General features: G+C 41.9%; 1 protein-coding gene across 25 annotated transcripts in view; it reads right to left on the bottom strand.

Annotated features, from left to right (window-relative positions):
- The window catches only part of DLG1 (discs large MAGUK scaffold protein 1), a 385,534-nt gene that overhangs the window by 18,471 nt on the left and 340,332 nt on the right, over positions 1 to 26,731 (bottom strand). For 11 of the 25 annotated variants that reach the window (XM_088444825.1, XM_088444833.1, XM_088444839.1 and 8 more), the window contains 2 exons: positions 16,978 to 17,047; positions 1,360 to 1,393 (listed from right to left, as the gene is read on the bottom strand). In XM_088444825.1, coding sequence (XP_088300951.1) covers positions 1,360 to 1,393; positions 16,978 to 17,047 — 104 coding nt within the window. Of the gene's footprint in view, positions 1 to 1,359; positions 1,394 to 1,925; positions 2,026 to 16,977; positions 17,048 to 26,731 lie in introns of all 25 variants that reach the window. The other 14 variants (XM_088444821.1, XM_088444828.1, XM_088444824.1 and 11 more) reach the window with 2 other exon arrangements.

The following is a 26,731-nucleotide window of genomic DNA, read 5'->3' as shown; positions in this document are numbered from 1 at the left end:
AAGAAAAATGATGAAGTACTTAATAGTTAAAAAAATGAAGAGTGGAATGCACTGGCTAAACATTCTGTACACAGGTGGAAATTCATTTTCTAAGATTTAGAATGTACATAAACCGCTTTGCATGTTGTTTAACATACATTTTCTTGCTGAATTAAGAGAGAAATATCTTTGCCACAAATGTACTCTTCTTTTTTATTTTAAGGAAGCAGTTCTCTCTTTATATTTATTTTTAATAATGTTTTGGATGCATTACTGCATGCATCACTTGTCCTCACATACCTCAAACCAGGAGACAGAAACAACCGGTTACCTTACAGTAACTCCACCATGTCTATTAAATGTGCCTAGCCACTTATTAAAAACAAGGTCAGTGAAATTGTTAAGCAATGTAATTTCTAGGTCCTATAGAATTGCCATAAACAAGCAGCAATAGTGGCTGAAAAAAACTAATACATTAGAATTATTCTGATGGAGGATGAAACTTCAACATATTTTATAATTGTTTTTCTCCAAAGACTGGGACAGTTGTCACACATGAGGAGAAAAACCTACAACTATAGAGCTAAAGCAAAAGTCATTACATCAATGCAATCTGTGTAAGTAAATACATTTGCACTGAAAAAGTAAAATGCTTCCTCAATATTGTGTCTGTGCAGGATTTTTGACTTTTACTAAAAAGCAAGTCAGTGCATGGGATGTAATTTTTCAATTTAATACAAACGTGAGCCGGATGGTGTAGCCAAAATATACAGAACCAATAAAAAGCATTGTGCTCAGAGGGGGCGTTTCAATTGCTTTTTAAGGAGTGATAATTAATGAGCGCCCAGTGTTGCAATTCAATTGTTCTGGGGTCTTATTATCACCCTCTTTGTCCCGGGTTAGCCGTGTCAAACGGCTAAACCCGTCTAAAGTTCTGATTAGGGCCATCTCACACATTTCTGCTCGCACCCTTCCTGAGGGTGCGAGCAGAAATGCCGGCGCCCTGATGAAGCAACAATTGAACTGTTCTGTCGAGCGTCTTAGAAAAATAGCCACCGGCAAAACAATTGAATTTTCTCCCAGACAGTTTTGAAATAGCAGCTTTATGTGAAAAAAAATATATATAATTAATGAAAAATAAAACAAATCACAATCTATAACCAAGAGAACATGACTCCCATTCGAGCATGTATTGAGAGCTTTCAGCTTTTTAAAATGAAAGGATTTTCCTTTCATGGTGTGAAACAAACATCCATGGCAAAATTAATGACCACTTGAAAGAAATTTTTTTTTAAATCAACAAATGCAAGTTACCCCCTATTTGCAGAGAGAAAAATGTTTATGATTGGTAATTCAGGTGGTGATTTTTCTGTCACTTACTCAGGCCTTTTGATCCCATGTCGTCAGGGATCTCCTGTGGTCCCAGAGAGCAAACAAAAACAATCACAGAGAAAACATTTGTCAGTAACATATACAAAAAGGCGCTACGGGGAAAAAGGCATCTCCAAGCACAGGAATAGTTCAGAAGCTGTCTCAGAAAGGTTTGAAAATAATGGAAGCTTCGCCATCACTCAACGTAAACCGCAGCCATTTTTGATAACTTTCCAATTTTGCTTTTCCCACATTTAGAATAGTTACAGGAAGTGTTTGTTAAAAATGTGACTGGAAATCATTACCTTGCATAATACAGTGCATGCTTTGTGGAATGAGCTAGCAACCACTCGCTCCTTTACACCATTATGCTTCTGCAACCACCGCTCTGCTTTCCCAGCATGCACTGAAACACTCAGGTAATTTTAAACAATTATATAAATTATATAAAGAAGTATATTCTTATGTTTAAATTGAAAACCAGCTACTGCTCTTGAAAATGCCTCATTTGTAACACCCTACTGCAAACTAGCAAACCTTTCTAGAGCTTGCCCCATTATATTCCACATACTTACGGTCAATATCACTGGTTTCCATCTCACTCTGGTCCTTGTTCTTGTAGAATGGAAATTTTCGGGAAAAGAGGTTCTTTTTACGCTTGTCATTGAATGACTGCTGAAGAAGAAAAGGAGGGGGCAAAACAAAGGATGTCTAATGTCCGTGTGTACAAATGCCCGGCACTAGCAGATCAATGGATGCTGACCAGTATTTCCAAAACAGGCAGCTTAAAAATTCAAGGGTCTTCCACGTCAAATATTGCAATGAATAATAATCTGTAATGCTGGTTTTCCATGGTTGTGTGCATGTTATTCTAAAACAGGTTCTGTTGCAAAATTTAGGCAACAGTTTTAAATGTCAAATAAAAATGATCAAATGGCTTCACTATTTAAATTCAACAATACATTGTAGCTTTGAAAGACAAAAAGATATTCACTGTGCGAGTGCCTTTCAGCTTTTCAATGGCAGACTCGCTAATTGGTCTGTCTCAGAACCGCAGACAGTAATAGAAGATAAACAGAAATCTCAATACTACTTTATTGTATTTAAGTTATTAAAAGTTACAATTACGCTACAATTCTGATACATAAACTGGTAGTTTTTCCTCTAATAGTATATATTTTGTTTGTGCTTCTGCAATTCATTTGTCCGCTACAGGTAAATAAGAAAAGGCTGCTTACCATAAACATGATAAAGTGCACAAGTGTACATCTTGGTCATGCATCTTGGCAGCACATTGCAGGGAACTGCATTGCTCCCATAAATGTCTAGAAGAGAGTATAGGAGCGTACACACTAGACGATATGCTCCCTGAGCGATATCGTCTATTGTGTCCCCAGTAGGGTGTGCTCAATGTCGTTCATGACATTTAGCACACCCGCTGAATGATATCATTAACGATATCGTTCAGCGCCGGGCTCTCTCCCCCATTCCATAACATGCAGCAACCTGACATCGTCAGGTTGGCCTGCATGTTAACCCGATGAACGACCCGTGGGAACGCGCATAGTCGTTATCGTTCGTTTTTGTGTTAAAAATGGACGATAAAGTGGACAACAGAACGATAACAATATCGTTATCGTTCAGTCGTCCACTTTAATCGCCCAGTGTGTACGCACCATATGCCTATTCATGGGCAGTAGAGGAATTTATTTTTTATATTTTTTCCATCCAAGAAGATGACTAACATTTTGTTAGGTTAAAGGAGCAGATGAGGAAGCAGCAGGAAGTGTGCATGGTCAAGAGTGGGCAAAATTATTAAATTATAGTGTATTTATATAAAGTGGCCTTGGTCAGTGCGTATTCCTGTCCAAGTTTTCTAAATGTAGGTACATTTTAACTGTTTATGCATGATGTTCTATTTCCCTCCATACCAATCCTGATATTGCTGTCATTACTTTGTGAGCAGTGCTCCAAAAAACAGTGAAGGTATGAGAAATCTGTGTTTATAATATAATCACCAAGCAAGAATCCAATTATGTGGTTATAGTAATTCAGGCATCAAAACGCCATTTCTAGATAGCAGATATTAACTATGAAGAACTTTAGAAGTATGGAAAAAATGGACACTTTTATAATGAAATATTGGTTTACGCTTCGTGCTACAGCTTTGAAATTTGGGTTGTAAATTATTCGCCTCAAGATCATGATGATGAGACAGGCGCATATTCAGTTAGTTACCAACTCCTCTGAAACAACACTGGGTGGATAGATTTTTATATTTAAGGTAGACTGACCTCACTTAACACCCCATTCTTCCAAAAAATTGAGGAAAGGAGGTATTTTGTGTTTTTATGCCATGATTTCTCGCAAATATAGTGCAGACAGTCCACTACATTGCTAACTTATGAAGTGTATTTGCCCTGTTTTCCAGAAATGAAAATGTGCCTGACGTAATAGCAACTCATTGTCAACAATTGTTTCAGAAATCTACATAATGTATGAAACCATTGGTTTTCAACTTCAATTCTTAGTACCCCCAACCATTTTATGTGGAAACAGGTGGTGGGATAATTACTGACACAGTAAATTAGATTAACTAGCCCGTACACGATGAAAGAAATCCAAAAACAACAAAACAAACAAACAATCTGTTGGGGGCACTTCAGGATTGGGAGTTGAGAACCACTGTTAAAAACATACCTTTTTGTAAAGCACAACAGATTATGCTGCACTATTTAAGTATAAAATAATAAATACTAGTACCAATGGTTTATCACACATTATTTAGAAATTAATATACTAAGGGCTCAATCCAATTAGGTGTAAATTACTCACACCGGAGAGTAAGGGGTATATTTACTAAAGTGAAAGTTTTTAGAAGTGGAGATGTTGCCCATAGCAACCATATTCTACTTAACATTTAACTAGCACTTTCTAGAAGATAATGGCTCGAATCTGATTGGTTGCTATGGGCTACATCTCCACTTCTAAAAAAAACCTCTCACTTTAGTAAATTTACCCCTAAGTCTCCAGACTCTGATATTTCTCTTAGCATCCCCCCATAGGGATGCAGGCAAAAATGTGCGAGACCGGGGTGAGTTTCGTCAGCGAGGGGCGGAATTGTCATATTGTTGCTGGCGTTTCTATGCTATTCCTATGTCAATTTTCCCCCTTTGCACCTAATTGGATCAAGCTATAAGTCAGAGAGTACACTGAAACACTTCCATTTATAGTGTTTTGTTTGCATACTTTAGTTGCTTTTTTAAATACTTTTTCCATGTGGTACAATTTTACCAACTAATATTCAGGTACAAAAAAAAATGCAAACTTTGAAATATTTGTCATTAAAATTTTAGATTGTGACTGTGGGAAAGAGTCCATTTCAAGGCTGGACACTTATTTCTATACAGAACAAGAACTTTACATTTTAATATGACCAACTGAGGGTGACAAGGCACTCTGTAAGCAGGGCCGTAACTAGGGCGGTGTGACCTGTGCCATGGCACCAACAGGGCAAGGGGCACTGTTTGGGCCTGCCAAGTTTCCTTTTTTTTTTAATCATTCTCACTTGTAGCTTCCTCTTCTGTTATCCCCAGCATCTCCTGGCCTCCCCTATCTCTTCCCTGACCCTTGCCCATGAGGCCATGGCCCTTTTTCGGGTGCACTATCTTATGTCCCTGTTTGAAAAATGAAGGGTGGGGGGCACCAAATGCTCTTTCTGGCAGAGGGCAGCAAAAAGTCTAGTTATGGCTGTGTCTGTAGGCATTACAGATTATTTCATTGCAATGACTTCCATTTTATTTAAAACTACGTGTGTTGATAAACGGTCAGAAAAAAATAGAATGTTAGACAATACAAATAGCCAATAAGATAGAATATTAAAACTGCCAGTTACAGAAGCTTTGTGTTAGTAATATTAAAGACTACCACAGAGACATCAGGAAGCAAGAAAAAAAAAAAGAAAAAGAAAATACTCAAGAAATTATGGCAAGAAGCAAAAGCAAATGTGTATATATCTCACAACACTGCTGCTGTCTCTTTTGCACAGTACTAGTGCTATATATTGGATAAGCTACAGTAGCATATATTATACAAAGCAGGAGTGTAATAAAAACCACTAAGGCAGCTGCTGCAGAACTGAGAGCGCCTCTAAGGTTAAAGCCACACGGGCACTTTATGGGCATATATATATATATTAACAGAAGGAACTGTGAATTTCAAAAAAATATTCCCAGCACAACAGGTATCATAAATGCCATCAGCATTCAAAGAACAAATCAGTGTTCATGTGTCAGGAATTTAGAGCTCCTGCTGGCCATTATGTGTAAGTAAACAGAGGTCCCTTTATTCCTAATTCCAGCCCTGATGACAAGTATACCAATACAAATATGGACAGATTGTGTAGTCCTATGGTGCAAATAGCAATAGATGTATAGTAAACTACATTAACCTATATATAAGGTTTGATAAAAAAAAAAATGTGCAAGTAGTAAATGCATATAAAAGTTAAAGCGTTGCATAATCATGAACAAGTTTAGGTCCTATAAATGCACAAACCTCTGATCAATAACCATAAATAAAATAAAAAACTTAAGCCCTTAAAGTACATTGATATTCTAAACACTGTATGGGTATTAAGTCAGGGTCAATTCACAGGTGCCAGAGAGTATGTGCAGGAAAATGTTCTGCTGCCATCTGACTTCTGGGAGTCCTCTTTATTGAAACCAGTAGATGACCATAATTCTGCTGAAATACATTTAACTGGCTCTTCAAAACGACATTTTCCTCACCTGTAATCAGTGCCAAATTAATGTCCACATGGGCCTGGAGCAGAAATTTATGATGGGCCTATTGTGTGCCTCTACAGGGGGTGTGACAAGTGCCGTAGCAGTGTGACTGGTAAAGTGGGTTCATGACCAGTGCGGTGTGGTTTACATAGGGGTGTGGCATGTGTAGTGTTCTCTCAGGACGCTCCAGGCAGTGCTGCATTTTCAGGTGCCGGCGGCCTCAGACCCTCTGCGCAACAGCATGATGTCATGCATTTAAGGGGCATGGGGCGACACAAAGCCAGTCCTGCCACGGCGTTCACTGTGTATTTGTAGGTCGGCACTCCTGTGCAAAGTATAGTGCTATTGCGTCTGGTGCCCTCCTAATTACCTCTGCCTGTGAAGGGAGGGAACCATGGAGCAGTCGAATGGACAGCACTCTGGATAGCTTGTATAAAACACACTAAAATCTATTTAAGTTATCTACATTTCAGAACTTGTATTCGTCCTTTCGGTAAACCTGACGAAAGAATGAATACAAGTTCTGAAGCGTTGATAACTTAAACAGATTTTTCCCATGGAGCCACAGGAGGGGTAAAAGGGAGGTTGTATTAGTAGAACACCCTGCATGAAGGTGTGAACATTCGGTATAGCAGCAATTCCGCGCTGAAACCAGATAGACAAAGCAGAGACCTGCACTTTCAGAGATGCTATGCGGAGGCCTAGATCCAATCCAGCTTGAAGAAAGGCAAGAATTATAGAAACCTTAAAGACCTGAGGATCATAGTTTCTTGGAGCACACCATTGGAGATATGTTGGCCATATTCTGTGGTAAATCCTGGCTGAGGCTGGTTTACGTGCTTTTAGCATGGTCTGGACCACAGAGCTGGAAAACCCCTTAGCCGTTAGGAGGGATGTATCAAGAACCAAGCCGTTAAAGACAGATGGGCTAGGTCCGGATGCAGACATGGACCCTGAGACAACAGAGAAAGCTGAAGAGGAAAGTCTATGGAGAGCCTTTGAAGATCAGAGTACCAGTGACGTCTGGGAGCTATTAACATGACTGTGCCTCCCTCCTATCTGAACTTTTGAGAAAGCAGGGATATTGGAGAGAAGAGATATGCTAAATGGAAGTTCCATTTCACCGACAATGCGTCTATGAAGGTCGGGTCGGGGTTCTTTGCTCTGATTCCATAAATTGGAAGTTCGTTGCTGTGTCTGGAGGCCATGAGATCCACCTCCGGAAGACTGTCCACTAGAGCTGAAAGACTTCTGGATGTAGAGACCATTCTCCTGCATGCACGTCGTGACGGCTGAGGAAATCCGCCTCCCATTTGAGAATCCCCGGGATGAACACTGCGGAGATGGCTGGGAGATTGCGTTCGGCCCAGGTGAGAATGCGGGACACTTTTGTCATTGCTGACTGACTTCAAGTGCCCCCCCCTTGGTGATTGGGGTAGGTCACAGCCGTGGCTCGAAGTTCCAGGATGTTGATTGGCAATACTGCCTCAACTGGGGACTATTGGCCCTGGAAGGAGTGCTGGCCGGTTACTGTACCCCACCCTCGGAGGCTTGCGTCCGTTGTGAGGAGAACCCAGTCCGGGATCCAAAAGGGACAACCCTGGTTCAAATGGGAAGTCTGTAGCCATCAGGCTAGGGATAGCTGAACCTCTGGGGGGAGGTTCATCGTCTGGGATTTGAGCAGATGGGGTAGCCCTTTCCACCTGGAGAGGAACAGGTGTTGGAGGGACCTGGAGTGAAACTGGGTTAACTCCACCATGTTGAAGGTGGACACCATTGATCCCAAGGTCTGCATTGCAGAGTGAATTGACACACTGCGATTGTGAAGCAGTCTGTGTAGTCTGTGCTGTAGTGCTGAAATCTTTTCCTCCGTTAGGAAGATTCTCTGAACTCGAGAGTCCAGGAGGGCTCCCAAATGTACCATCCATTGAGCGGGTGTCAGGGAAGACTTTTTTCCAGTTGATCAGCCAACTGTGCATTTGTAGAAAGGCAATGGTTACCTGCAGATGGCTGTGAAGAGTCTCTGGGGAGCTTGCCAACGGCAAGAGATTGTCTAACTACGGGAGCAGTCTGATCCCTTGACGACGAAGAGAGGCTTCCATAACTGCCATGGTCTTGGTAAAGACCTGAGGGGCAGTTGAGAGGCCAAATGGCAGAGCCTGGAATTGGTAATGTTGCTGCAGTGTAGCAAACCAAAGATATTGTTGATGAGAAGGCGATATAGGTACATGTGGGTAAGCGTCCTGAATGTCTAGGGATACCATACAATCTCCAGGCTCCATAGCAAGGATAATAGAATGGAGGGTTTCCATACGAAACCAGGGCACCCTGATAAATTTGTTCAGAGACTTGGGGTTGACGATAGGCCGATGAGACCCATTGGGCTTCTGAAGAAAAGGGTAGAATAGCCCTTGCCCCATTGTGAGGAGGAGACCCGAATTATTACTCCTGAATTCAGTAAGGACTGAATGGCTTTTTGGAGCAGCAGGGCCTTGGTGGAGCCCAATGGAGGTTCTGTGCAAAAGAACTGTTGGGGGGGGGGGGGTCGTCTCAGGAAGGAGAGAGCATATCTGTGGGAGACCACTTCTCTTACCCAGGCATCTGACATGGTTTGATCCCAAACTTGGATGAGGCCCACCCCGTTGGGCTGCAGACTTGGCAGGTGGACGTCTAGTAGCCAAGGGTTGTTTGGCCCTAGGTTTGGAGGCCTTGGCTGATATCTGTTGCCATGGAAAGGACTGACCCTTGGCTTTGCCTTGAGGGCGAAAGGATGATGTCCGCGGCTTTGTATTATATGCAGAGGGCAGGAACGCCTTAGTAGTCACAATTTTATCCAATTCTGGACCACATAGGATGTCTCCTGCATAAGGCAGAGACTCTAGAGGCCGTTTTGATGCTGAATCTGCTTTCCAGGAACATAGCTAAAGAATACAGCGGGCCACTATCGAAGTGGCAGATATCCTGGAGACCAGGAGAGCCGTATCCATACAGTAGCTGCTTCACCTAAGTAGGAGGATGCATCTCTAATGTGAGATATGTAGGACAGCTGTTCCCTCGAAGCATCACAAGAGCAGGAATATTTAGTTTAGAGAGTAGCTTCTCTTCTACTGAGTCAGAGTGAGAGAGATCAGAGTCTTCTGCCTCCCCAGATGATAGCTCATAATCAGATAACGGTGTGGATTGGGAAGATATTAGTTTGTTTAGTAGGCTTAGTCGGTAAAGGTTTATCTTTTTGCAGCATTTGCCGATAAACCGTAGAGGTATTAGCCAAACTCTGTACTGAGGTAGACAGGACATCTATCCATGGGGAGGCAAAGGATTTGCAGGGGGTACCTGCTGCAGCCATCCCATGGGGGAGCTACCATGGGGACTGCTAGTTGGTCTACAAGTTTTGCCAGCATTTGTGAAAAGGCAGCCCAGGGTGGGTCCTGAGGGAAAGAGACACCGGGGCTGATAGATATGGAGCTGTGTAACAATTAATACAGAGACCATCCTGAATGAGGTCCTCTGTGGCTAAGCTCGCAGAGCAGGACTTAAAAGATAGAGTAGGAGGAGCAGCATGAAGCTGCTCGTTATTCTTTCCTCTTCCAGACAGTCACAAGAGTAATAGAATACACAGTATGAGACAGTGTAATGAACACCTTGCAGTATGTGTAATATGGCACAATGTAGTGTGCTACCGTGCTATATAGTATGTGATAGTCCTCACACTTAAATAGCAGATGTGAGGTACAATGAACCCCCAATAGCTTAGTATGTCAGGGTATAGTAGAAAAAAGGGCCAGTTATAAACTGACCTTATAGAAAATACAGTATAGCGCTAGCACAAGTCACATACAAACGCAGAAAAAAAACATTACATGTCTGCAATGGGCACTAAAATCAACTACACAGAACACAGTGGCTGGTAGGATATAGCGCTGTATAACCTGGCCCCTGGGAGAGGTATACAGGGAGACTGGACCCAGCGTTTCCCGGAGACCTGCTTGCTTAAAATGGCTGCCGCGTGTCTCTGAGGGGGCGGATGGTGAGGGAACACCAAGACCACAGTGGAATGGCACCCTGAGCTGGGGGAGGGGCTGCAGGGAGAGCGCCTTATCCTGTCTGACGTTAACCACCGGGTCCCCCGGCCTTTATAATATTCCCCTGCGCTAGTATCGTTATGCCCCGATGGTCTAGTGGAGTAGTGGGCGAACCAGTGTCCACATTAGCGCCTCCTGTCTGTCTCCTGAGACAGGAGGCAAGACTGCATTAAGACGCGGGTCCCCGCCTTACCTGTCCCCTGGATTCCCGGGGCTGCAGTATGGGGTCCGGGGAGCCTGCTGGCTAGTCCCCCTCGGAGCCTCGCCGGGTGTACCTAGCACAGGCTTGGTGTCACAGCGTCCGGAGAATAGTCTAGTGCTGTTCGCCAGATTGGTAAAAAATAAAGTCAATGAAATCAGAAAATTAAAGCTCCTGCCAGACACCAACGAAACTTAAGTGCCCTCAGGCTGTGGGCGGGTTATAGGGTGAAGGACCGAAGCATCCTGGGATTGAAAAGCTTTGCTGTTGGTGTCCGGTCCTTCAGGTCCCACCTACACCCCCAATGTCTCCCTGTGAAGCCCTATGGATCCTGAAGAAAAAAAAAGAAAAAATGTACTGCCTGCACTGCAGTCTGTGTGGGCCTATTTTCAATGGGAGGCCTGCAGCTGCAGCTCCACCCACCCCATTGTTAAATCCGGCTCTGTCTGTAATAAGTGCTAGTATTTAACTTATTTGCAAACCATTATGAACAGGGTTTAACTGAGGAAGTGAGCAGTAATGAGAGGAGTTACTGTAAATCACAGCTAACAGAAGTGATAACATCTTTATGGTCTGGGGTGGACAATAAGCAGCCCTCCAGCTGTTGAACTACAAATCCCATCATGCCTTGCAACAGTTTTAGCATGCCAAATAGCCAAACTGTGGCAGGAAATTCTGGGATGTGTAGTTCTACAACAGCTGGGAGTCGCTTATTGCCCACCCCCTAGACTCTAGGAGGCACTTTTATACAATGTTTCAAGAGAGCGCTTCTACAGCAAGGCTACTGCAGCAGCAGAGGTATTATTACAGACAGCCAAAGTTCAGTGTCTGCCCAATCAGAATAGTAGGCCACCATTTATGTGATGGTTAATAAAAGTAAATGATTGGTTACTGCAGGTTACACTACAGACATGCTTTTTGCACCACTAAAAAAAATCTTCATTTAGTTTCTATTGTTTGCCTAAAAAGGAAAGAAAGACGCTACTAAAGGAATGCAGACCAATGAAATCTGAAATCCTGACAGTCTCTGTTCATGACTCCCTATTGGCAAGGCAGAAGCTATAGCCATCCACTGGATAAATTCATGTAGTAAGAGAAAGCCCGAACTCTACAGGTCAACAGACAAATATGCTTTGATAGTAGCAGAAAGGCACAGATAACGTTTACTGAAGTTAAGATTTTTGCCATAAACCCGCTCTGCCCCATTCAGATAAGAGCAGATGACAGTGGTTATTTAATGAAAATGAGTCACACTCAAATATTAATATTTATCTTTATGACAGATTAATAAAATGGGAAAATGATTTAATCTGCATTTCCTAATTAAGGCCTAATTTCTGAACAGGAGGAAAGACAAGAAGGTAACTACGTCAATGAGGGGAAAAACAGGAGAAAAAAAAAAATACATAAAAGGAATGGAGTTATTGGGAAAAGCAGTTCTCTATCAATGGCAAGCGTAGTTCAACTCATCTCATGCATTTTGGGGTGCAGTGTTAGTACACGGTGTGTGTACAACAGTCACACAATTGAAGAACAAGGACATCACTCAGTTAATTGAGTTAAATAGTTTGCAGTCATTCTTATTGCATGCTGTAAAAGTAAATCTAAAAAGCATAACATTAGATATTCAAAAAATTAAGATTTTAATGAAAACAAAAAACATAAAAACACACATGCATTTTCATGCCAATACAAAAAGCCACTTTACAGTTTAGCAAGTTATATACCATATATCACTTCTAATACTTCACATCAAGCTTCATAACATTTAATTTTCTAAGAACTTTGTGCAGTTTTAAAGCAATCACCAGTATTAATACAGAACAGTTTCTTGTGAAACACAAACCAATAGTGACAAAATATTGCATGGGATAATGTAGACAACTATCACAATGGAAGAATAGAAGCGCCGTTGCATGGTAGTCTTCCTATTTGAAAAGATCTATATATTACACCCATTCAAATAAGAATAGATAATGCTTCAATAACTTGAGCAGTGGATATGTTCCAATATTAGTTTTGTGTCCATATATTGTGATAGCTGCCTGTCATTCAAAGAAACCATGAAGAGTTTAATATGCTATGTAAAATGAAATATTTAAAGTCTGCACTTGTTTTAGTGTAACCAAGTGCATTACTTTGAATACATTTAGGGGAGGTATATATCAAAGAGCACTGAAACTTCTGCTTTTTCAGTGGTATTCTCAAAACACAAAAAAAAAATTGCTAGGCCAAATGAGCTTCCCGGATACACTGGCCGGCAACAGTAGGCTTTGTCTTACTGCATCACCAACCAGTCAAGACCCTACTGAACATACGTGAGCCGTATCGGGCTTCCATGTGCAGATTTAAAAATCCCAACATGACTGGGGATTGCGGACGCTGGGATCCCGATCGTAAGGAGACCAGGGAAAGGTATCAGCCACAGGAGGGGGTAGGGGGGGTGGGGATTTTAGGTTTAGGCACCCCGGAGGGGACTTAGGGTCAGGCTGCAGGGGGGTTAGGCACTAAGGGGGGAGGTTTAGGTACTTACCGGGAGGGGTAGGGAGGGTTAGTATAAGGGTGCAGGCAAGGAGGGTTAGGGGGTAAATAGGACAGGGGAACACTACTTACTGTTCCTGTCGGGATTTGAACAATCGGGATGCAGCTGTCACTGTACTAACAGTCTGTATCCCGTCCATCGGTATTTCATACAGATTCCTTTTTAATATGCAGTAACTAGCTGTGATTGCAAAGGAGCCCCTGCAATGTCGATCACAGTTGATACCCAGCAATGGCCAAGGCTGGCTGTTGGCGTTGACAAATGGAGAAATAAACCATTTGTCATATTTGGGAACCTTCTCCCTTTAACCCCTAAGTGTTTTGTGCTGTAGTTTATGGATAAATATTAGATGCCAATTAAACTAAATTAAGCTAATCCTAGAAAAAACAAAACAGGGAAGCATAATTAGCAATCCCATTATTATTTTCATATTGGAAATCAGCGAGGTTTAAAAAATATTTTCTAGATGGATTTGCAGCTTTAAATAATTTTACTTATTTAACATATATCTTGATATTTTTTAAATGGGAAGCTACAATGATATGGATTTCATTTTACAACACATTAGTAAATGTAGGTTAAAACAGCACCTTAGTTTACAAGAGCAGATTACAAAATCACATCATGCAAATTGGCACATGCAACATGTTCTTTCTAAGGCACCTGCATTTCTGCAGGACAGTCATAAGTAACTTGCAGTATTTGTTACTTAGAAAGCAGCATGAGTAAGATTAAAAAGAATTTGGAGAAACTTCCACCAGTGGTTTTGAAGACTGTACAGTATACAGTACAATATAAAATGTCTTCAAAATCAGCAACAAAGGGATCTCCATGCAACATTTTGATTGGGAAAGAGTTTAAATGTATACTGTTATATATTACCATGTATGCAAATCTGGCTCAGATCTGAAAGGTGGGCTACAATATACCTCTAATTTTAGACTTAAGCACTCTAAATGCAGCATATTTGTTAAGTGATATGAGCAGTAATAAAGCTTCACTGAATATTTTTTTTTAAAGCATTACAGCAGTGGTTCTCTAACTAGGTGCGCCATGGCACGACCAAATCAAATTATTCACGGGTTATGCGATACACAGACTCGGTGGCTGCCAAACATAAAATATATGGACAAACAGAATCGCAACCCTGTTCAACACCACATAACTGAACCCAGGACAGCAGACAGCTTTGCCAGCCCCTGGTACTGGGAGGGGGTGTGGCCAACTTGGGAAGTGTGGCCAGACACCCTCCTTATGAAAAAAAAAAAAAAAATATATATATATATATATATATATATATATACACGGCCTCGCGCACCGCACAGGAGGGCGGGCGAGTGTGATCACAGGAAGAGAGAAGACTGACTGCTATTGCAGTTGCCTCTCTCGCTAGCCCAGCACAAGTAGCAGTCAGCCCTCTCTCTACCTGCACGAAGTACCACATCAGGAGCAGGAGTGTGTGGGGTAGAGGGGGGCTGCAGGACACGGGCCCCCACCAGGCCCCTCCAACAGGCATAGGAATATAATAAATACCCACCCCCCTCTTAGAACCCCTGTCTCAATCTAAGTATGATGTAGAAGCACAATTTGAAAGTTGAAACAGAAGCACAATTTACTGAATTTTATCATTTTGAAGCATTTCTCAATAAGAAACATTTGGCATAGGGGGGGCAGTGAAAAAAAATGATACTTTAGGGTGCTGTGATTCAAAAGAGTTTGGGAACCTCTGGTACACCGGAAACAAAATGCTATTAAGCTTGTCAACAACCCCCCCCCCCCCCACACACACAAACACTTTCCTGCAATACTGTTTTACTAAACAGGGTTTCACCATTTGGGGTGACTTGTGACTTCAATAGCATTGTCATTTCTGCAGTAATCCACTTAATCTGGCCACTTCTACAATTTGCTCAGCTTCATAACCAATCCTTCGCTCAATGAGACATAGGTGGATGGGAGATAATTTGAACAAGCATCAAAAAAAGTAGTTGCGTTCATGATTGTTAATGGATGTGAGTCATGAACAATTTAAAATATATCTGCATAATGCATTTTATATGACTAACAAAAGTGGAACTGATGAAGTTGTCTATATCTGTATAAACTGTATTCCAAAAATGTGGCTGTTGAAGCCATGAAATGATGATGGTACTGTAGATATCCTCCCCAGTATCTGCAGACATGCATTGTGGTATTATCAAGATCTGAGAAATGACCACAACAAACTAATAATAATAATAATAATAATAATAATAATAATAATAATAATGTTAGAACATTTTGCCACTGTTTTTTTTTTTTTTATGTGCTTACAAAAATTGGCAAATTACTAACATTAAATAGGACCGGAATCTCCATCTATTTATAGTAGCAATACATTTTTACCTTCCCTTTGCAGTGAAACTGTAATGCAATTACATTTGTGGGCTGAATTAGCTGCATTTTGCTGTATTATACTCTGCTACCACTAGTTTTGCAGACGGTGTCCCCCTTTGCCTCTGCCCAATTTTCTCAGAGGTCGACTCCAGGCACACAGTAGAAGGGTCATTACACATCCAAGTAGGAGGGGAGGGAATTTCTTTGTCTAAAATAATTTTTACTAAATTCAATTCAGGTAGGATTACAGCAGTTAAAAATGGGGTTACTATTTAGAGATACATACAAAGTACTGAATAGCCTTTGATGGATGCCTCCATTAGAATACACAATAGTTTGTATTCATAAAGCAACCACTATAGCTATGATACTTTATATCATATAAAATAAGGGGAAGATATTAGGGTAAGGACATTGGGGTATTTGTTTAACTTAAAGATGCATATTAAGTGTAATATGTTCAAAAAGTGTAAGTGAAAAACTATAGTGCACAGTCTCACCTACTGATAAATCCATACCTTGCCTGGTGTAAAAATGTCTATTTGACCAGAACTGCATCACTGGCAGCACTTATGGTGCATACACACGGTCAGATTTTTCTTCAGATCTGAACGATAACGATTTCAAAAATAATTCAATCGTTCATATCTGAAGGGAAATCTGACATATCTGTCAGATGAACGATTTAAACGATGCGTGTTCCCGATGGTCAGATAACGATATCTGACATCTGATGTGTTTGCAGTTAGACTTGGACGATTCCATTCATTTTAATGCAGTCAAAAAACGTTCAAATCTTTGGTAAAATCGTTCATCTGACAAATCTGTCCGTGTGTATGTTCCATTACAAAATAACTTTCATAATTCTGCTAATCAAATGATCATTGAGAGGTGCAAAAACAACCTTTACCTCACTGTAACATAATTATAATTCCTCGCATGCAATCGGATCAAATACCGACAGCCCGACGCGTCGGAATCAGGTAAGTAGTCCAACCATCCCCTCTCCCCCCTAACCCTCCCTTAGGGGTGCCTAAACCTAACCCCCCCACCATTAGTGCCTAACCCTAACCTCCCCCAGATCGTGCCTAAACCTAACCCTCCCCCCCCCACACCCTAAACCTCCCCGGGGGGTGCCTAACCCTAACCCCCACTAGTAGTGCCTAACCCTAGCCCCCCTTTCTCTAACCTAACCCTCCTGGGGGCATAGCGCTCGCCGGTATACTAACTACATCCCCCTTGCATAGCTAATACACAACTAAGCTTACAATGGCATTTGTTCTGTGGTCAGATATTCGCTTTTTACTACATAAATCTACAGTGCAACAAACGGAGACAAAAATCTTTGCGCACTCTGTACTCTTAATATTGAGTGCTAGCTGACCATACAGTCTGAGCAAAACTCCTATGATCCCTCATGCAGTAGAAAAACTCTATGCAGTATGTTGACTAATACAAATAAGACTGCAAACTGAAGTTTTAAAATTTGTGACAATTTAAAATCAGTCCATACATAAATGGAAATACACCACATAATCAGAAAGTAAAAAATTAATGCAAATTTGGCCCACTGACAGAAATTTGAGCAAGATCGCATACACAAAAAGTTTTATTTTTAATTTTTACATGTAACCTACTTACCCCTTTGTCTCCTCTTGCTTTTGAATTAAACTTTACAGTCTTCAACCTAGCTCGCTCTTTTTTCTCAACCCTATTAAAGAGTAGCATGATTGGTTTCATACTCCGCAATAAATACAAAAATACACTAAATAATCACATACATAGCAGTCCTTACAATACACATTTGTCTTTTTTTTTTTTTTTTAAATGCGAATCATGTTCTAAACAATTTCATTGTGGGTTGATCAAGACCATATAACAGATAAGCCTACTATTGTGCTAATGGATAGAAACAAATAGGTCACAACTATGACTGACAACTAATGGTACATATGAAAAGATAAAAGGATTCATAAAACAGTGGAATATTTAAAGGGACCCTATAAAAACTGTACATTGATTTTCTTTGATGTTTAAATAGAAACTGGATATATTTCATTAGTGTTTTTACACTTTGACGTCATGCGTGCAGCCAGACTGTGCACAAACTTGAGAAAGCCACTAAAATCAAAACCCCTCGAACAACTAGCTTTCTCAGGGAGACACTCCCTTCTTGCACTCATGGAAGTGCACCACAAGAAACCTCATGTCTCACAGTGGGTAAGCTGTTTGGGAATGCCTAAAATGATCTAATACTTATAAGTGTGTGGCAAGTATATTTCTTTGCGTTAAAATATGCACAAAAACAAAAAAAATAGTGCAAATGTGGTCTACACTATATTAACAACATAATAAACATTTAACTATAACAACACTTTACAACTTGATACAGTTCCTTTAAAGAATTTATGGATTCCTTTAGAATGTAAGCTCTTGCAAGCAGGGCCCTCTACCCTCTTGTGCTTCTCCGTACTTTATTTTCATCTACTTCTTACTTCCCACTAGGGCACCTAACACTTGGAGGCAAATTTACTAAAGTGAGAGTTTTTAAAAGCAGAGTTGTTGCCCATAGCAACCAATCAGATTCTACTTAACATTTAACTAGCACCTTCTAGAAGATAAAGGCCAGAATCTGATTGGTTGCTATGGGCAAAATCTCCACTTCTAAAAACTCTCACTTTAGTAAATTTACCCCTTGGCTGATTATGCTCTGTTGCTTATTTGGGTGTTATGGTCACCAATGTAGCAATGTAAATTATCCATGTCCTTGTCCTGCATTGTATTGCATTGTATTGTAAGTCACATTTTTGTTTAAGTACTTTGTAAGGCGTTGCGGAACACTTGTGGCGCCATAAAAATAAACAATAATAATTCCAAGGATAACATCTCAATTTACATAGTTCAGTTGGTTTTAAAAATAACATGGAAACTGCAAGAATCATGTTTTAATCTGCTCACTAAATCTGAATACTAAATTCTATGTAAAGAAAGTGGCAACATGAAAAGGACCAAACAGGCAGTATATAGAATGCCTAATTTAACAGTACTAGTCATGTTGGGGTGGTACTGAAAGGCCAAAATGCCCTTTGCTGTAACCTTGTAGGCTAGTGAACACATGCTAGTTCTGATGGGAATTGTTTGCTGACCCTTTCTGCCTGACTGAATCATTTACATCTACTGGGTGAAAAAACTATACAGAAAAATCTTGAGCATTAACAGCTTTAGCACCGAGCTGCTAACCATACTTGCCAACTCTCACTGATTGTCAGGGAGACTCCCTGAAATAGTAGCAATCTCCCACTCCCTGTAGAGTCTAGCAATCTCCCTGATTGCACCTCACCCCCATTATATAGCTGTTATAATATATTTGGAAAAAAAAGAAATCAGAGATAGATACATTCAAATGGTATAATCAGTGTAATTTCCCTGCATTGGTTATAAGGCACAATGATCCCTATGGCTACATGCATTCACAGAAGGTTTCTCATGGCCACTTATATGGAACCCCTTGTAAATTACAATACATGTGCAAGCCCTCAAAAGTATCATTGTGTTTTCATCAACAAGTAGAGCTTACTGACTACTTTGGGGCTTATTTATATTTGGAAGCAAGTCAATTTTATGGCACACCTCTCATATGTAGCAGTACACACCCACTTTACCTCCACGCACATACAGTAGGTGCTGCTTTCAGAATCTCTCTGAATTGCTTTCACAATAGTGCTCTGAAAATAAAAGATCTTACAAAATGTGCGAGAATATTCTATATGACCATCACATTGTGCTTTGTGTGTTGTTTGCATTCAATAAAGCATTTAGCCACCAGGTCGTCCCCATTATTCTCTAGACAACCTCAGTCACTCTTATGCTGGATACACATTAGACGATATGTCACCTGATCTGGCGGATCGGGCAGACATATCGTCAACATCAGCAAATGTGAACCAACTGTGTCAGCCCTTGCGCTCTGCCTTGGAGTCGTTCATCACATCATGGATGAGTCTATGCGATGAACGACCCCATGCATTTTTTTATGTGGCTGGTGAACAACATATAGTGCAGTGTGTACGGACCGCACAATGTGTCGTCCGTCGCATCACGGGTCATCACATGTGTATTTTATTGTAGCCATTTCTGAATTCAAGACAAACATGTTTCACAGTGTATACAGCACAAAATATAATGATGCCACATACACTAACACAGTGGTTCTCAAACTCTGTCCTCAGGACCCAACACTGTTCACATTTTCCAGGTTACCCAGCAGGTAGGTGCACAAGTGTACTCATTACTCACTGACACATTTAGAAAGATCCACAGGTGGAGCTAATTTCACTTGTGATTCTGTGAGGAGACCTGGAAAACATGCTCTGTTTGGTGTCCTGAGGACCCAGTTTGAGAACCGATGCACTAACTGATGAAGCTGCTCAACACAAGCACCAGAGGATGGTGAATGTGATGTATCTCACTGAATTCTCTAATTAGCGCAACATACAAAGTTTGACAATTATTGCAAACAATATTGCAGCCTGTTGCCAGAATAAAATGGCACATATTCATACTACATTAAGCATTAGTAAAATGAATCCACTTTTTTTTGACCATTTCGGTTTGGCTATTGTTGATATATAAGCGAACTAAAGCTAATTTCAGGAAATTCAATGTCTTACACAAAAAAGAAGGTACAATTTTTGTGGGTGCTGCATAAATTACAGATGTTGATGACAGAATATGACGAAGCCAAAAAGTGACAAAATAGGCTCAACAGCGAAGGGGATAAAAGGTACCCTATACGCTGATTTACAGGTAATTTCAGACAATGACCCATATATCAGTGTGAATGGGTAACAAACAAACCACAATCCCTGATAAAAATCCTCTCAAAATGTGAGCCCTGCATTTAGGCCAATCATTAGACCATATCATATAAATTATGTAGTCAATTTAACAAAATACTGAGTTACCAATTAGTGTATACAGTATATAACTATTTGAAAAACAGAGCAGCGTTTATTTTTAATGGTCCATTAATGGGTGCCAGGTCTATAATTTATTTGGAAATATATCTCCACTATAAGAAATAATGTTTACATGTAATGTGCCATATGAAGTCTGTAATGCAAATTTCATAGTTCTACCAAATATCCCATCACTCATGTTCACATCTTTTGAAGCACATACTATCCGATTTACATCCTTTTCAACACTCAACGTTGCACTGAAATCCCCATTGATTGTAGTTTAGAGGGACATGGTAAATGTGTACACTCTCTAACCTTCTCCATGACAGTGAACTGAGGCCCTGATTCAGAGCCGGACGCTCTGACAGAGCGCTCGCTCTGAATCAGGGCCGGCCCTTTTTTTTTTTTTTGAACGGCCTCCTGCCCGCTCGCATAGCTGTGGGTGACCACCCACAGCTATAGCGAGCTGGCAGGAAGATGGTTGCGATGGCCAAGACCATCGCGACCATTGGGCTTGTGACGAGGCCCTTGTGGTAGGGTCTCGTTGCCGCAAGCCCTGGAGAGCTTTCGGCTCAAACGGAGCCGAAAGCACTCCCACTGACATCACTTGTGATGTCAGTACGGCCGGCCCCAGGTGGTAGGCGTTCCCATGGGAACGCCTCCGTCTGGGCAGCCACGCCGCCGGCACGCCCACCAAAGGGGGCGTGCTGGCACTCACCATCAACAGCACGCCCCCTTTGGTACGAGACACGTAGCGACGGCTTGCCCGTCGCTATCCGGGTCTTGCGCATGCGCACGACGGAGCTGGCTCCGTCGTGTGCATGTGCACTGGGCCACCATCGACCCGCTCGCGAGCGGGTCTGAATCAGGCCCTGATTCTCTCTCACTGGCATGACCACTACCTCGATCTTGTAGACATTGGGCCTGATTCAGTACTGGTTGCAATTGCAGCGGTGTAATCGCAGGCAACGCAGCTGCGAAAATATGTTAATGCCTGCCACAGCTCAGCGACCATAGAGATGTCCACTGCTGCTTTCTCACATCCGTAATACCTCGCAGTCCTGCGTATACATCGGTAACATCGAAGCACATTGGCCCTTCATGCACAATTACAGCAGGTCTGACCAGTTGCAGAAACTGCAAGTCTCATCGCACGCAGTGAGTACACAAGCTGGGTATACAATCGCAGTGGGTAATTTATTTACGCCCATGCAACGGCGATCAAACGGACAGACACGCCTGTGTTTCTCCAACCATTCTCCCGTCACCACACCCAAACGCTGACGGCCTGTCACTCACTCTGCAATGGATTCCTATGTGCCTGCGTAATCGCAGTGCACGCGCAGTGCATAAGCAGTGCTGAACAATCGGCCAATCTGCGTACGTAGTTGCAATTGCTTACGCTGCTGAATCAGGCCCTATGTTCAGTTTCTGATTTCCTTAACACTCTCTGCCCTCTATGAGATCACCACCTTATCACTGGCTCCATAACTATAAACGCCCTGCTATTGAACTCTACCAGGCTTTCTTATACCTGCAGAAATTGTACCTATTAACTTTCAACAACTTTACACCTCTCTGCAACAGCCTCTAACCAATTTATATATTGTATTTTCCTTTATTGCTGCCCCACAAACAGATAAATGGTCCTTGAGGAAGTGGCTCCAAGCTTTCCTTCACACTCTACATTAACTTTGATATCAGCCATGGCAATAACTATGCAATTGAAATGTTTTTAAATGCATTTAAATCTATAGTCATCCCTCCAACACCATCCCCATTGACTGCATCAGTGCCCAAGATCTTGCTTCCTACTTCAAGATGGATAATAGTGATCACGCGGAGCCAAAACAAATGTGGGTTCCAGGGACCCCTCACTTTAAGAAACTGGGGTCCTGCCTGACCTTTTGTGGGTTCCATCTAAATGAAGGTTTTCTGTAAATCCAACAATTTAGCAGGTATAGACCATGAAGCATATAGCAGAAGACACTGCCCCGGTAGGAAAAAAAACAAACACATTGGCCCCCACATGAAGAAAAACACACACATTGGCCCGGTAGGAAAACAATAAAAAAAACACATTGGCCTCCACAGGATAAAAATCAAATACATTGGCCCCCACAAGAAAAAATAAAACACAATGGCCCCTGACAGGAAAAAAAACAAACAAACACATTGGCCCAGATTGTTTTTTTCTTAACACTGGCGCAGATAAAAAAAAAAAAAAAGACGGACACTGGCCCCTCACAGGAGAAAAACCCCATACTCTACATACTCCCCAGCGCCCGGCAGCAGTGACATCAGATTAGCTGCCTGTCATTACAGTACACCAGCTGCGGGAAGCTCATTCTGCGCACTGCAGCACTTTGTACATCGGTGTGATTAGCTGTCTCAGGACCTTTCCTGCTCACCGCACTGAGCTCCGCATTTCCGCCGCACTGTAATAACAGGCAGCCAATCTGATTCTCTGCTAGACAGCTTGTCACTATACTTACCGGACCGGCAGCATTGCGTAGTATTAGAGAGCCGCCCAGCAGCCGTCAGACAACTGCCCCTCCCCTGAAGCAGACAATAGCAGGCTTCCCAAACACTCTGGGCCACTTACACATGTACTCCGGGCCCTGGGTGTGGGTCCCGGCGGTCGCCATACAGCCCTGAGCACCAGTCACCCTGCTCATCACCAAACTCCCACAGGCTACCCATTTATATTTACTGGATGCGGTCTTCAATCCAGGAGCCACATGTCACTACAGCACCACTACATGGTCCAGTAAAGGCGCCAATAAAGTCTGCCCTGTCTCCACCCCTGCTTTGTATAGCCTGCTGTCAGGCCAGATCATCAGGGAGCCAGGGATAAGCTGCAGCAGAGTGTGTCCCTGGGGACCCACCCATTTTGAAAAAGTGAGTCCCTGTTCCTCAATACCAGGTAAAAAATGCGCTATAACGCGTATTTGAGATCACTGGATAAGATCCAACATGAACTGACAGTCTTCCTCAGCCAGCAACCAGCTCAATTCCTTCCATGAACCCTCTGGCACGTTCACTTCATTTGATCCTACAAAAGTTGTAGTATCTACACTCTTCTCTTCCTACTTTACTCCTCTGCTCTAGAACTTAAACCCACATAAAATTAGTCTATTCCTGTCTCCTGTGCTCTTGCCAACTAAAAATCTAAGCTTTTTCTTGGTATATTTCCATTATTATTCAGTACGCAGTAATTACTTCTGTTCTTAAAAAAAAAAAAAAAAACACACCTAAATTCTTATGCACATGCTCACTCAAAGTACAGCTGCATCTCTCAGCTCTCCCTTGCCCCTCCAAGCTTCTTTAAAGGTTTGCCTACACTCCTATTGGACCCAACGGAGTCCAGCGAGAATCCCAATAGAAACCACAGAAACTTCACAGCAAAATAGGAAAAAATTAGACCAGACTTCGCTCCCAAAAGAAAATCGGGGGAAAACGGTGTGGGATTCCCCCCAATTTTCCAATAACCAGCACCAGGCTGAACCAGCTTGGGGGAACTTATGCTATAACAGGGAGAATTGGCATGGGGTACCCCTGTCAGACTGTAAACCAGCCCCAAACAGTTCAGCCCAGGCCTGCAATTCCTCAAGAAGTCAGGACCTCCCCAAAAATTGGGGTCTCCCCTCCTGAGGAACCACCGGGCCTGGGCTGAAAGCTCGGAACTATTCCCCACACCTCTGGTGGTGGTAGGTGTGGGTTTAATGATGTAAAAAAATTCTAGAAAATAATATCGTTCTTTATAATGACACTACAAGTGCCCGGATACTAACCACTTAACTGACAATTTTTTTTATTTACAAAATTTGAAAAGTATTTTTAATAATACAGTATATTGAAATATTTAATAAAAAAAATATATCTAGGCGGTGTTTTTCAACCCCATCCCCCCCCACGTGAAATAACTTCCAACCCCCATTGGCAATAAATCCTAATAATAGTACACCACCACAACCCCTTAGTAGTAAAAAAAAATAATTAAAAAACAACTTTTTTAAACCAATCCCTGCTGTAAAAAGCCTGTCTTTTTCACCCCCTACTTGTGACCAGTCTATTGTTTATTATTTTCCCCCCTCCAGCATCATACTGCTTGATTTTATCCCTCCCCCCCATGCAGAGAGTAGCAGAGCGTGTGTGTCTGGAGGGGACAAATGATCAGTCCCCCCCTGCTGCAGTTGATCTCTGCACTTACAGAACTAAGTTCTCTGGCGCATGAGCTCCACAATGTCATTCGCACTACACTCTGAGGTGCGATACCGGCAGTCATAGACCGCCGCATAACTTCCGGGGGTCCGGGAAGTCAGAGGAGATCCATTCTGCACTTGTGCAGAACGGATCTTCTCTTCTAAAGCCGGGGTACACAGTGGTGCAACGCGTTGTCAGTTAAAGGGTTAAGGACACACTGGTACCTGTAGTCAGTCTGTAAAGAAATTATTAAAATAATGACAATACAAGCACAATGAAGGGGGCATACTGCCCAAACCCATTGGATCGGCTCCTCTTTGATCCATGTAGCAGTCAACTGGTCTTCATAAAAACAAAAAAAACATTAAAATCCAGAGCCCAAACTACAGTACTGTGTACACTGTGAGTGGTATAAAAGAACAGTAGACAGTCATGTTAACACAACATGGTCGACATGTGCAAAAGGTCGACACAGAAATGTCCGACACTTGTTTGTAAATTAACCCTAATCCTAACCCTCCCCCTAGTCCAGCGGTTCCCAAACTGTGCGCCGTGGCACCCTGGGGTGCCTCAGGACACTTGTAGGGGTGCCTCAGGTTGGTTGTCCAACAACAAATCAAATTATTTATGGTCAATGTAATGTAAATATGTGGACAAAAAGAAGTGCAAACCTATCCACCACCATATAACTGAACCTAAGAATGACAGGTAAGCACACTTAACTACATTTTTTCAGAATTTCTCAATAACAAATTTTTGGCTTAGGTGTGCCGTGAAAACAATGCTGGTAGTCTAGGGCGCTGTGATTCAGAAACGTTTGGGAACCACTGCCCTAGTCCCTAAACCTCCCACCTGGTGCCTAACCCTAAACCTCCCACCTGGAGCCTAACCCTAAACCTCCCACCTGGCGCCTAACTCTAAACCTCCCGCTTGGTGCCTAAACCTAATTGTCCCCTCCAGCAGCATAACCATAACCCTCCCCCAAATGCCTAACAATAACCTTCAAAATGTTGAAAGAAAAACCCATACCAGGGATAAACAACCCCAAACCATTTGGTGTCAACCTATTGAGTGTTTACCTTTTTATTGTCGATCTATCTGGAAACCATACTTACTGTATTACAGTACTAGTGTGTAATGACAGGTTATTTAAAAAATTTTTACACCACTGACCATGCACCCACCGCCACCAGTGGTGCGGGTAATAGCCCTAGGCTTTCAGAAATAGCAGGGTTCAGCACGGTGCTGGTAATTGGAAAATCGGGGCTACACCATGCTTATTTTCAAAATGTCCCCAAACTGGACTCCTCAGCTCTGTACAAGATCTGAGTCCCTCCATTTACACTCAACCTGCTCACCATTCATATTTAAAGGACTTATTTTGTGCTACACCTAGTCAGTAGGATTCCCCACCTTCGCACAACATGATTTTATACTAGCCTTCATATCTTCAAACGTTCCCTGCACACTTACTTCTTTTGGCAGGCTTATCAAATTCTTGAACCACATAAGCGCTGCCCCTCAACAACGTTCACCCAAAGCTTACAAAACCCTCTGGAACCCAGACCAATATTGCTGCATGATTTAATCAATTATCCCACCAACCACTTTTGATGTATGTATATAAATATATATATATATATATATATAATATATATATATATATACACACACACACACACATATACATACACACAGACACACATACAGTCAGGTGCATAAATATTGGGACATTGATTTTTATATTTTGGCCTCTATTCACCACCACAATGGCTTTGAAATGAAACAAACAAGATGTGCTTTAACTGCAGACTTTCAGATTTAATTTGAGGGTAATTGCATCCAAATCAGGTAAACGGTGTAGGAATTACAACGGTTTCTATATGTGCCTCCCAATTTTAAGGGGCCAAAAGTAATGGGACTATCAACAAAAGCTATTTCATGGACAGGTGTGAGCTATTCCCTCGTTATTTCATTATCAATTAAGCAGGTAAAAGGTCTGGAGTTGATTCTAGGTGTGACATTTGCATTTGGAATCAGTTGCTGTCGACTCTCAATATGAGATCCAAAGAGCTGTCACTATCAGTGAAGCAAGCCATCATTAGGTTGAAAATCAACTGTTTGGAACATTCTTAAAAAGAAAGAACGCACCGGAGAGCTCAGCAACACCAAAAGACCCGGAAGGCCACGGAAAACAACGGTGGTGGATGACAGAAGAATTATTTCCC

This window comes from Taudactylus pleione, unplaced genomic scaffold (assembly GCF_031769625.1).
Source record: "Taudactylus pleione unplaced genomic scaffold, aTauple2 ptg000372l, whole genome shotgun sequence".
Taxonomy (NCBI): Eukaryota; Metazoa; Chordata; class Amphibia; order Anura; family Myobatrachidae; genus Taudactylus; species Taudactylus pleione.
The sequence above is the reverse complement of the archived record's forward strand: the minus strand, read 5'-3'. Positions and strand labels throughout refer to the sequence as shown.